At 45.4% G+C, this 12,912-nt stretch overlaps 1 protein-coding gene across 1 annotated transcript in view; it reads right to left on the reverse strand.

Moving 5' to 3' along the window:
- Positions 1–5,760: 5,760 nt before the first annotated feature.
- The window catches only part of LOC8033180 (protein crumbs), a 90,010-nt gene continuing 82,858 nt past the window's right edge, over positions 5,761–12,912 (reverse strand). The window contains exon 23 of the mRNA XM_042292631.1: positions 5,761–8,230. Within this exon, the coding sequence (XP_042148565.1) occupies positions 8,003–8,230 (228 nt within the window). The 3' untranslated portion in view covers positions 5,761–8,002. The remainder of the gene's footprint in view (positions 8,231–12,912) is intronic.

Genomic DNA, 12,912 nt, shown 5'->3' on the forward strand with positions numbered 1-12,912 from the left:
TATCGCCTGCACCGTAAAAGGAGCAGTGTGTGCACCTCCTGTAGTGGGCAAGAATTCCTACATTGGAGAGAAGCGGGGACAAGCCCTTTCTTCAAATGCGTCAAGTCTCCTTGAGCTTCGGAATACAAAGAAACGCCACTATTCGGAGCTAATCCCACAGTTACTCGACCTCTCTTGCGTCGTGTCTGTTCGCTCCCCGCGCCCCGTAGCAGTGTTGTTGCAGTGGGGGGGCTCGTTAAAATTTTGGGGTTTTTTGGACTATCTAAATCACTTTCTTCCTTCCCATCCCCCCCTTTTCTACTCCGCATGCTTCCCCCTCTGCAAATATCAGCTGACTTTCCGACATCTTTCCTGTGTTGATAGGCAAAACAACCACTAAAATTAGAAAGTAATTTGTAATTTGAGTGGAAGTCACTCGGAAAAGTAGTTAAAGTAAACTACGAATTACTAGAATATAAATGTAATTAAAAGTTACTAAACTACCCAGAAAAGTAGTTAAACTACAGTAACTTGAGTAAAGTAGTTGAACTACGTACAAGTCTGGCCCGGCAGGCGCTCTGCGTAAGGGTTTTCACCTCCTAGCCCCGCACACCATCACATGGGCCAAGAAAGGTGTAGTTTTACTGCAGAGGAGAAATCAGCAGAGTCCAAGATGGTGACAATGGAGGATGGGGGACTGTTCCAGTGGCTGATGGCTTGAGAAAGGAATGACCAATTGAAAGCGTTAGTAGAGTCAGAAATGTGCTTGATGGTGCAGACGTTGTTGAGGCGAGAAGATGTTCGGTCGGGGGGTAATAACAAAGTGGTTTTGAGGTCGGGAATGTGGTAGTAGATTTTGTGAATAAAGCACAGCTGAGAGACTTTTCTGCGAAGCTGCAAAGAGGACATGGTTAGTTCAGTTTTTAGCGCTGAGACACTGAAAAAAAAAGTCATAAGTGGATGAAATGAAGCGAGCAGCTCTGTTCTGAACTGCCTCTACAGGGTATTGATGAGGTACAGTCGATGGGTATTCCAGATGGTTGAAGCATATTCTATTTTGGTCTGACGTGCGTGTCCAAGGTTAGCTTACGAACAAAGGGTGGAGCCCTTTTTAAGTTACGTCTGCTTAGTCCAAGAGTTCCAGATGAATCGGCAGTAATGACTTCAATGTGGTTATTTTAGGGAAGGTCAGATGTTAGTCTTACACCAAGGTATTTATACACAGTAGCGGTCTCAATCAGATCGGAGTACAAGAAGTAATTAAATGACAGTGTTTTTTTTTTTTTTTGGTGAAGTGGATTAGTTTGCGTTTATACTTGTTTAATGACATAATCCACTCTTTGCAACAATTGTTAATTTTCTCTAGATCTTCCTGAAGCTGGTTATTATTTTGCACACAAGTTACTTTGTTATGGATGACGCAGTCGTCGGCGAAAAAGCAGTTTTTTGAAGAAATCCCAATGGGGATGTCATTAATAAATATTAAAAAGAGTAAGGGCCCAAGTACGAACCCCAGGGGAACACCAGGAGATACATTTATTAAGGAAGATTCATGATTATCATGGACGTGACCTGTACACGGGAAAAGAGAAAGTCACGAATCTATGCAAACGGTTATTTGGTCGAGGCAAAAAGATGATAGCTTAGAAAGAAGGCGTTGATAAAAAACACGGCCGAACGCTTTGGAAAAAAAAAAAAAAAACTGCGTCAGTTTTTTCATTTCAAGGTTCAAGGTTCAAGGTTAGTGTGCAAGTCATGGATGAAGTCGCAGAGTTGTGTTTCGCAGGAAAGTACAGTCTCCGGCGATATGAAAGACCCACTGGGAGCGCGTGGCCGAGGCGGTGGCTGGTGGGGGCGCTGCGAGCGCTCCGGGCAGTTCCATTCTGCTTCGAGGGGAGGACGCTCATTCGGCACTCGGCACAAACTGATAAGCGCGTTTCGCTTTATCTGAGCCCGAGTGAGCGTCCTCCCCTCGAAGCAGAATGGAATTGCCCGGAGGGCTCGCAGCGCCCCTGGCGCCCCCGCCAGCCACCGCCTCGGCCACGCGCTCCCAGTGGGTCTTTCATATTGCCGGAGAGTGTACCTTTTTGAAAACCGTGCTGCTGTTTAAAGAAAAGAAATGGGATGATAGGTGCCTCGTGATATTGGAGTAGAGGATATGCTCAAGTAGTTTGCAAGAAATTGAAGTCAATGAATTAGGGCGATAATTAGATGCGGAAGAGCGGCTGCCCTGTTTAAAGACTGGGAATTACCCTTCCCACCTTTTGGTCAGATGGAAGGCACCTTTGAGACAAGGACTGAATAAAGATAAGTTTTAAATACTCACTCGAAATAACACTGGTGTTTCTTTTAAATTTTAGAGTTGATGTTATCGGTTCCAGCGGACGAAGTAAGTTTTAGTTTATCAATCAATGTTATAATACCGGCGGAGTTAACGTTAATAGGATGCATGCGCTCGTAAAGCTCTTCAGGGAGAGTGGGGACGGAGTCCAAGCACTCGTTAGTAAACACTGATGAAAAATATTCGTTAAACACAGAACTATCATGGTCGACGTTGCACATCCGACCATTCCTAACTCTCCCCATCTTCCTAAACGTCCGTGTGTGTCCGAACACCAGAAACCGTAATTTTAAAGGTTAAAAACGGCACGTTGCGAATATGGAACGCGCACTTTCATGCAAAGCTGACGTCAAGTGACTCAAATCGAAAAACATGCATATTTACAATATTGCTATCTCTTCTGGTGAAGGCTCAGCAACCGTTGCATCCGTTTTCGCGCACGAAACGGCGACTACCAGAGAAAGTAAGAACGCAGTGATTGCCTTTATTTTAACAATGTAAACACACTTGCAGGCGTGCGCTGATGAAGCCTCAAAATCAAAGCTCTCGTAGTGTGATTCGTGACTGTGCCGGCTACTACCCAACCTCGTTGTTACGCCACTTTCTGGAAGCATACACCAAAATTACAAGTAAACACACAAAAGCGACATCGATACAATTATCTTCTAGAATATCACCTTATTTAGTCATAACTCTTTCAATAGGCACTACAAGTTGTATTTATTTTAAGAAGAAGAAGCAAAATTTTTTTCGTGAGAAAAAACAAAATATCAATATTAAGTCTGGTAACGTTGTAATTTTGCCGAATCATTGCCAAATCTTTAGAAAAGTTGGACAAAAGTTGCGCCGAATTTTCGATTTGGGGGGGGGGGGGGGGGGAGGGTCTGGTTTGCCCCCCCACTCAGAAACAAGTTGGTACGCCACTGGCCGTACCCTTTCAGAGAGGGCGGTGCGAAGCCCCGTGCAGTAAAGCACTGGATATAATGTAAAATGTATCCAGTGCTTTACCATGCATTTCAAAACCAAATGTTCTAGCGTCTCACTCTCACTATGGCATATGGCACAATATTGTGTTATCTTTTGTGACCTGTCTTGCAATCTTCCCTCGCCCATTTTCCTTTCTTACTCTTCCCCTAGTTGTCAGCTTTCGGGTTTGGTTTATTCATTTTGTGTTGCATCTTTTTATGTATAAATACTTGAATACTTTCTGTGCACACCAAGCGCAGAGAGCTGTGGAAAATTCCCGTGTAAAAACAAATCCCCTAAAAATCTAAACAAACTTTTTGCACTCATCTAAGTTCCTCTTCCCACTGCTATTTAAACTATACCTCCATGCAGATGAGAATTAACAAAGAACACATAAACAGGCCCTTTAACATCGAGGTAATGCTTGGCAGAAGCTCCGAAAACATGACTGCTCCATAGTCCGTACCATGCCTTAGTTCCACGTCCGTATACTTGTCTCGTAGTTTGTGAATCACGTTTGCTCTGCACAGTTCTGGCACTGCTGTAAACTTAGATGACTACGGTCAATAATTCGGCTAGTTGGTAATCTAAGACGCAAACTCGGTGCAAAAGACGAGGACAAGCAAACAAGAACAGTTGGTACTCCAATCGGATGGCGGGACCTCACCAATCAGGCAGGTCGATGCAACGCCTTTGCCCACCACCTACAAAGTCTTCTTGTGGGCAAAACTAGTTTTTTGCACAAGTTTCAAATTTTGATGTAGTCTGCATGGGCCTTGGGCAATGTGCAGCACTTATTTTTGCAATGAAAGACATATGTGCTTTTTAACCATGAAATACTTACTAAACCGAACATCAACGTAGCGCTTTTTAAATGCGTAAGCATTTTTTGCCCTGTAGTGCAAGCAGCCGTCTTTCGTTTGGACGGCCATGGTTTGGTTTGGACTGGACCGGTTTTGGTGAAGCTGCGGCGTGGTGCACGGTTCCCACTGTGCTGTTTTGGTCCACTTTCCCTTTTACAAGAGGAAAGAGCACTCTGGCATGCTTCCAATGATGCGCCGCGAGAGCAAGAAACAGGGGAAGCTGCAGTGGCCTGGTCAGCCTGGTCGCCGCATCCGAAAGCGCAGACGCCCGGGAGAAGAGACTGGCTCTCCAAGCACAACAGTATGCAGACCATTGCGAGATTGGAATTCTCGTCTTTCGCCAAGTCGGAACCCCCGCTTTAAATTCTGGCACATTTCATAGAAAATTAATCAGCGTAATGACAGCAGCGATTTCGGCATAATGTTTGTTTCTTTAGCGACGTGGTGTAGTCACCCTGACAAGTCAGCTGTTGATTGCACTAGCCTAATTCCCACATCGTTTGAACCTGCAGAACGATGTTGTGCCCCGAAACAATCGCAGACACGATCCACCACTTGCATCAAGCTTCACCCCTTTGCACCAGCAAGCTCAGAGAAGCGACTGAAGCAAGGGGTCCTCTCGGTAAGATATTTCTTTGGTCCCGAGCAAAACAATCAACCTTAATTGGAGTAAATGATATTTGTCAGTAAGAAACACTCGTTTCATGGTTATAGTCATATCTTGTTAATATGGACGCCTCTGTTCCGCAGAAAAATCGTCCATAGTGCAAATCATCCATAATAATGAATCGAGGTCAAAACACACACATCGACAAGCGTAGTGAGTGGGCTTTTGCTGTGAACCACTTAAAGAACAAAAATTTCCCCCTTCCCTCTCATAGCCCAATTAGCTTCGTGGGTTCAGAGCTTCTCTCCCACTCGCCAAACAGCGACCAGGTCTAATGAGGTAGCCTAGCTGCTTTAGGGTTCCTTTGTTCCCGGTTGTAGGTCATACACAATCTCAAGCTACACTAGAGTGCAAGCGGTAATGACACATTTTACGTAAAAGACAAAACAAAAAAATATATTTCAGTGCGCTTTTGCGAGATCTGCAACAAACGTTCCGGTGCACATGTGACCTCTTGGGTTCACCAATATCTGAAGAAAGTTTTGAGACCTTTCTTTTTTTCAATTGGAATACTAACATTTTATATTTATCTGATTCATGCCCAAAATAGCTGTCCATAGTCCGGACTGCGGGTTTCCATATTAACGAGGCAAAACTGCACAGTGAAATATTGGTCGCTGAAAATTTCGTCTGAAATGCAAGGTGTTAATATTATTGGGGCCCATATTAACAAGACATGAGTGTATATAAAAGAGAGAAACATCACACAAGTCTGATGTTTCTCGCGCATGACAATAAAAGTTTTATTGCTTAGCTCGACTAAAGTGTGAGGAAATCACGGACCCTGTCCTTGAAGGCCCTCACTTCAGAGTACACTAATTTAGAAGATGGCACTTGTTCACAGGCAGAATAATATAAGATTGCCTTCTTCACACTTTTATTGTGGCAGTGCAAGAGAAAGTTGCACAAAGCAGCACCTTAAGCACGAAGGATGGATCGAGGCAAAAAGTGGAAAACTTTTATTGAGACTCGTAACATTTTGTGACCATTCTCCAGGAACTAACTACGTTATCGCGTCATCTCTTTGTGCCCAGAATTAGGCGGGGAAGGAACTACGGTACGCCGGCAGTTGATGTGGCGCAGAGCCGGTCTCCTCGACACTAAATGGACACACGCCAGTTATCCGATTGGCATCAAAAGTCATTATTCTGCAAATGCTATTCCCTCTGGTCGGGGAGAGGACTGCATTCTGCAGTGCCTTGTCCACCAAAAGAATAACGTCATACGTGCCCGCCATAGCAGTGAAGGCTGAATCAAATGCTCCGAATGAGCGACACAACCTGAACCATCCTGGCTACATTGTAGCATGGACCAGCCTCTGTTAGCGGGGCATTTCAAACGAGAAGCTGCGATATAGACTTCTAAAATAAGGCCTCTGTGAAGCGAGCAGCACGCTGCAAAGGCACCACGACAAATCTAGTTTATGTACAGATCAACAGAAAACTGATTGGCAATACACTAGAACCCGCCTTTCGTAAAGACTGCTTATTCGGGGAACTATCTACACCGTGTCAGCACATCAGATGCCTGCACCCGTTTTGGTAGTTTAACTTTGCTCTAATATACCCATACTACATCACAAAGTCTTTGCTACAGAGGTTGTACCGTACCGTCACTGTATATAGATGCATCTGTATTTAACAATGTCTCGTGAGAAAAGAGCGAGGCAACGTAGACGTTTGCATTTTAACTGCCTCTGAATGTCCAGCAACTCTATTCAGCAGCTGCCTTCAAAGTTAACAATATTCTCTCCGTCAGAATTGCACAGTTCTCATAAGACTAATCACAAAACAGCTGCAAAAAAAGTATTTAGTTAGCAACCAGACGAAAAAGTAATCAAAGAATGTACAGTAATCTCAATAATTGCAACAATCGTCCAAATGGAGTTCAGGGAAAGCAATGGAATGTAGCCCTCGACGGGGCAGAGAAAACGGCCCTCGGCTCATAACAAAATGCTTCAATTTCCTGCAAACACTTGAGCACCCCAGAGTACAGTGGCTCTCAATAAATCCTTCATAGATTCAGAAACCTTCCGAACAGCTGCAATAATACTGTCAGCCAGACACCGAAGGTATGCGAAGGCAACAACAATCAATCCCCTGGCGTTCGAGAATACAGACCGCGACACAAAATTGAATAACCTGCTTAGTGTTGAATCTGTACAGCACCATTTGAAAACAACAACACGATCAATATAAAATTTATGTCGTGCAGTAGGTCGTATAAATATTGCACTTTAAAATGCCTCTATTATTATTAGGGCTCTCAGTTATAGCTTTAGTCTAATTCCCCTTTAATTATTTAAACTGCACCGAACACACCCAACGTTTTTCCGGTGTCCACGGCACTCGGTGCAGGAAAGAACTAATAATCTGCCATCTCGTTTACAGAGTTTGCTGCCCTCGCGAAAGCGCAAAATTAATCTCGGATGGGAGCAAGATGCTTCCTCGACCTAAAATCATGCAAACGCTTCTGTTATACTAAGTAGCTTGCCTTCACTGTTGTTGCATGGTGCGACAAAATCCAGGCCCGCGAGCTTCGTTTTAATAAAGGTTTTTGGTAAGTATGTGTACCGCAATTAAGTACACCCGTTAAAACTGCACATATTCGAGAATGTTCCTCACTGGAGTTGCTTCTTTCCCATGATGGAAAGGGACAGGTCGGATGGACGCTGGTCAGCAGCTCTCTCAAGGGCCGTCGGGGCTTAAAATCTCCCACGAGCGAGTGGACGCATCGACTATGCACCCACCTGTCCACGGTCGTCAAAACTACACTCCGATTCACACTTAAAATACTGGGCGACGAGGCACGTGTATGGCACGGGCTAAAATCTTGCCGGTCGCTAAGCACACTCTGTAACCGTCGCCACCTCCGTAACGAGGACAAATTGCATTCGGTGGTCCAGTCAAAAGTAAGGCACCGCTGGCAGTTGCAATTTCCGGGGAGACGAAATAAATAAGTGCAAGGTTAAAACGTTCGACGTGCGAGGCAGTGAGTGGTGGACGGAACGGAGCATTTGCGCGCGGGTCTTCGAGCGGCGCAAAATCACGGGCCGACGTTCTGGCTGCGGCGACGACGGACGCCGCTGGACGGGGTCTCGATCTGGAATGTCTCGCCGGTCGTTTCGGCACTGAGGTAAGGGACTTGAGTGCATCTTTGGCAAGAGGGGCGGGGGGAGCCCGGCGGCTAGATGAGCCTCTCCTCGGGCGGCGGCTTCATGACGGGGTTCATCTCGACCCGGGAGCCAAACATCTCCTGGTTGCTGGGGCTGTAGGTACCCCGGGTGGCCCGCTTCTTTTTGGCCATGCGCAGAAACACCGTGGCGAAGGCAATGAAGGCCAGTAGGAAGACGCATGCCACCGTCAGCCCAATCACCAGCTTCAGGTCCGTGCTGTCCAGGGAGGCACTCTGCACCTGCGAACATGCACGCGCACACCTGCCTTTAGAGCCATTTTATCAAATATTTATGCGACGCAGTTTGGGTAACGACAACAATGCAATATTGTCGGATTGTGACAATGGTCTAAGAGCTACGACCGCACAATGGCAGCAAAGCCACCAAGTAAAAATGCAAAGTTTCTAAGGCTACAAAGATTCTATGGCAGTTGACATCTTAGAAAGAAGGTGGGGGTAAAAAAAAACGGCTGTGGGCATTTGCTACCCATATCTGATGAATTACAATGACAAAATTAATTGACTAATTACAATGACAAAAGCGTAAATAAAGAAAACTACCGTAATATTGCTGTCTGCATAGCTAAGTCAGCGTAGCTGAGTCGGCAGCGTGCTTGGCTCCCACGCAGGTGGCCTGGGTTCGATCCCTGCCACTACCCATTCTTATCCTTCCCCAAGTTAATAGAAGATTCTAGAATGTTTGAGATAGTTCTAGAACAATCAAGGTTGAGGTCGAATGTTCTAGGTTTTTGGTGAAGCCTTCAGAGAAGCTGTGCTGCGCCGTGGAAAGTCAGCGTCGCTCCAGTGCTCTACCCCTTTACCACGCTGCCATCAACGCTCCTTTTATTTATTTTTGCTTTGGCACAAGTTCACCACATTAAACAGACCATGACACGATTTTAGACAGAACTTTACTGACTGCATATCGTTCAGAGAATCAAAAGAAAACTAACATGCGAGATTAGAAAGGCTAAATTTATCCTAATTTTTTGGCATGAAATTTTGCAAATATAAGCGGACGAAGCTGAGTGCAATAATGGATGGATTAATAATTGAGTTGCGGAGAAACTTTTTGTAATTGGCGGTCGCTTGCACCGCCTAGCAAAGTAACCGCAACATCCACAGTGTCGGAGTCTTTTTTTCCCCTTTTTCCCTTTTTTCTGAGCATGTCAGTTGAATTTAGTTTCCGTATTGGATACGAGTAGTGTGTCACTCTAATTGTGCTTGCAAAGGATGAAAGTGTCTATGAATATCCCGTTGCTTAAGCATTAGCATCAACGAAAGCTCGAGAGGTTTCTCCACAAGGAATCTTATTAGGAATTTATATTATTTTGTTTCTAGCGTTTTGTGTTCGCAGCTAAAATGTGAAGCTAACATTCGGTACTGATTAACTGCCACTTTTCCACGGCCGGTTCCGGCACCGAACTGCTACAGCCTTCGTCAGGCGAGTACTTGTTTTGTCGCGTGGGCGTCCCATTGTACAGAACAAGGCCCATACTTTCACTATACTTCACTCAGCGCCACGGTGTTGATTACACATAGCCGCCACGGTGTTGATTACACAAGCGTTGCGGACCGAGTCCTACAAAGTAATCGGAGTTCATGGAAACTTCAGAAGGTGATGTCGTTTCGACGTCCTTGCATCGAAACGTCGACGCAACGCGATGCTTGACTGTCGCGGCTCCCTAGCTCGGCTGGGAGACCCTTCATTACTGGTAGAAAGGCATACTTCACGTCACAGCCGCGTGATTTCACATGTTGGTGGCCGAGTCTGGTCGAGTCGAGGAGGAAAGCAGATGCGAGTTTTCATCTTTTCTTGGTGCAAAACTGGAAGCAATAAAATGATAACGGATTCCTGCTCCGAATTCCATGAACATTGAAGATTAATTAGTCTCCATTCGGAAAAAACTGGAAAATCATTTCATGGTTCCTTTAAAGGGACACTGACACCCCCCAAAATTTTTTTTTTTATTTTTTGCCAGGCGCTTTATTATGGTGTCGGAGGACTACCCAATTAATATTTTGCAACAGAGTAGCATATTTTTTTAATAAAGCCAAAAGACGCAACTGCTCGAAACCGAAACCGAAACTCGACGGAGGTCGGAGAAGTGGAGAGAAGAGAGTGAGTGGCGGAAGTCACGTGCTACACCCGACCGTGCGTTTTTTTTTTTTTTTTCTCCTCTCCGTAGCAGACGACACGACATGCGGCGTGCGATGCGGCGTGCGGGAACTGCTCGCCGTGCTATTCTTTTGCAGTTATGTTTGTTCCGTTCGTTGTTCTGTACTCCAAGATGAGTTATTTTGTACATTGAGGAGTTGGAGATGAGTAGTGAGTGCCCGTGGTGAATTTCCATGATCGGCTTCGAAAAGAATACACCCAAGATGTTGCGTGAAGAGCTGGCTCACATGTCCTGCATCCGAAACAAAAGTGGCATTGTGCGACAGAGTTTCCGAAAGATCTACGGGATCGGGACCAATGGCTGGCAGCAATTCCTGTAGAACATATACGGGCACCTCGGAAAGCGGACGCTACCTGATTTATATGCTCCTTGCATTTAGTGGAAAGTGATTACATTGAGTTCGCAGGTGTCGAAACGGAAGTCCCATACCATTTATTCAGCGAAGTATCGTCCACAACATTTGTTTGTTATTTTTTTGTTTGTTTCTTAAGTGATGATTGCAAAAAAAGAGAAAAAGATATGTAAACATCAAAAAATGTTTGAAAAAAAAAAAAAAAAAAGATTCACGGGGGATTGAACCCAGTCCTACCGCGTGTGATCCGGATGTCTTTCCCACTGAGCTACTGGGGCATCTCCTTCCTGGTGGATCTCTTTCCTTAGTAATAATTCAGCTGGTAAACTGTAAGTTGGAAAGCTTGCTGTCGATTTTTCTCTAGCAAAAGCACTCCCGGGTCGAAGTCGGGAAGCACCACGCTTTGGGGACATTCGCACCTAGTAAAGAAATCGTACACGTGCATATTCAACTCGAAGTAGACACGTCGTGCTTGACGTTTGCGCGAGCGATGTCTTCAGCCACGAGAAGGGAGCGACAGCTCGGCGACGTCTTCGTGCAAATCGGCTTGGTGGCCGGGCGTGTCGTACGGGATGAATACCAATTCTTTTGATCAGTCCCAAATTTCTCTTTTAACGGTAGACAGAATTCGCCGGTACCGTGAACGACAGTTCTGAGATAGAGGTCCCACGCCCGTCGTTAGCTACCATCGCCGTCCCCGCGAGTCCCACGATACGCGAAACGACGAACGCACAGAATGCTTCCGGTTGTCTGTGGAACTTTTTTTTTTTCAAACAACGTATTTACAGCTTTTTAGAAGCCACAAAAAATGGGTTTCATATTTTTTTCTATTTTTAATATTCAGTGTGTGCCTTCAGTGACCCACGACTTTGATTAAATTTGGTGGTCGCATCGATACCTTAGAAAACGGCCCGTGACCGCGAAAAAGAGAGTGAGCGAGGCTTGAACCGGCCAGTTCTTGATCGGCGGTTTTCCGGCGGAAAGAAACCGAATTTTGAGCCGCAAATTCTGTTCTGGGTAGTTGAGCTCTCATATGTCACGTACAACTAAAAACCTCCGCGAGCATAAATACCCTGTCAGTGTCCCTTTAAATGTTTAGTTTCCCGACTGTCCATCTGTCACCTCATCAGTTTCATGACAATATCACGAAAGATAATCCAGCCCTCGTTTCGACATGATTTGCTATTTCTTTTTTAAACACCGAAAGATAGCTTACATCTAGTAATTGCAGTGCCCTGGCCAAAGGTGACAATGGCCGAAATGGGGTAGGTGGCTACGACGGGAGATCACCATAAGTACATTGCTGACTGAGGACAGTTGTTCATGCTCCATTACCCCTCAATGTGAAAACAAGTTTGGTAGGCCACAGAATACAAAAAATAGCATATATTTTACATTTTTCTCGATTGCACACCAAAGGTTAGCCCACTCCTCATTTTCACTCGATTTGCTCTCGCCTTTAGGTGGGCTATTTCTCGGATATTACGTATGTACAAGCCAACTTTGCAGCTCTGAAACAGAATAATCAACCCTGCTTGCTCGGCACACATGATTCTACAGTAAAACCTCGTTATAACGAAATGGGATATAACAAAGTAATGGATATAAAGAAGTAATCGTAATTTCCCTTGAAATTCCCATAGAAGCCCATGTATTTAAGACCTCATTTTAATGAAGCGAAAATTTCCTTGCAATGAGTATAACGAACCATTTTTTTCTAAAACAAGATGGCAATAACAAAGTACTAATACGGCCCCCCTTCAACTTCGTTATAGCGGGGCGGTAATTCAAAACTCCCACGCACTAAAGGCCGCAAACTCCCGTGCGCTAAAATGGCTAAAAGTCGCTTGGCAACATGCACGCGCACGCCGATGGCGCCGAGTCTCTCGGCCTCCCCTTCTCAAGGAATGCATAAACCCATCTACCCTTCCGCCGCCTGAAAGAAGCAAGATGGACGACGACAAGCGGAAGCACAAAACAATCTCGATGGAGCAAAAGGCGGCCATGCTTAAAGCTGTCGAGTCATGCGTGAAAAAGAAAAAAGTGGCTGAGGATTTCGGCATAGCGTTGAGTATGCTGTCTACAATTTTGAGCAGCAAGCAAGCCATCACCAGTGCGGTCGCACGTGGCGTCAAAGGCGACACGAAGAAGCTGCGAGCCCCAGCCTTCGAAGCTGTAGAGAAGGCGGTGTTCAAATGGTTTTTGGATGCTAGGGCAAGTTGCATTTCTGTGAGTGGAGCACTGCTGCAGAGGAAGGGGAGGGACTCCGCCTGCATAATGGGACACAACGATTTTGTGGCAAGTGGCGGCTGGCTGCAACGCTTTAAAGAACGGCACTAGATCGTTGGCAGGGCAATCAGCGGTGAAGCGCTATCTGTCAACTGAAAAGC

This window comes from Ixodes scapularis, unplaced genomic scaffold (genome assembly GCF_016920785.2).
Source record: "Ixodes scapularis isolate PalLabHiFi unplaced genomic scaffold, ASM1692078v2 PGA_scaffold3__209_contigs__length_174095766, whole genome shotgun sequence".
Classification (NCBI taxonomy): domain Eukaryota; kingdom Metazoa; phylum Arthropoda; class Arachnida; order Ixodida; family Ixodidae; genus Ixodes; species Ixodes scapularis.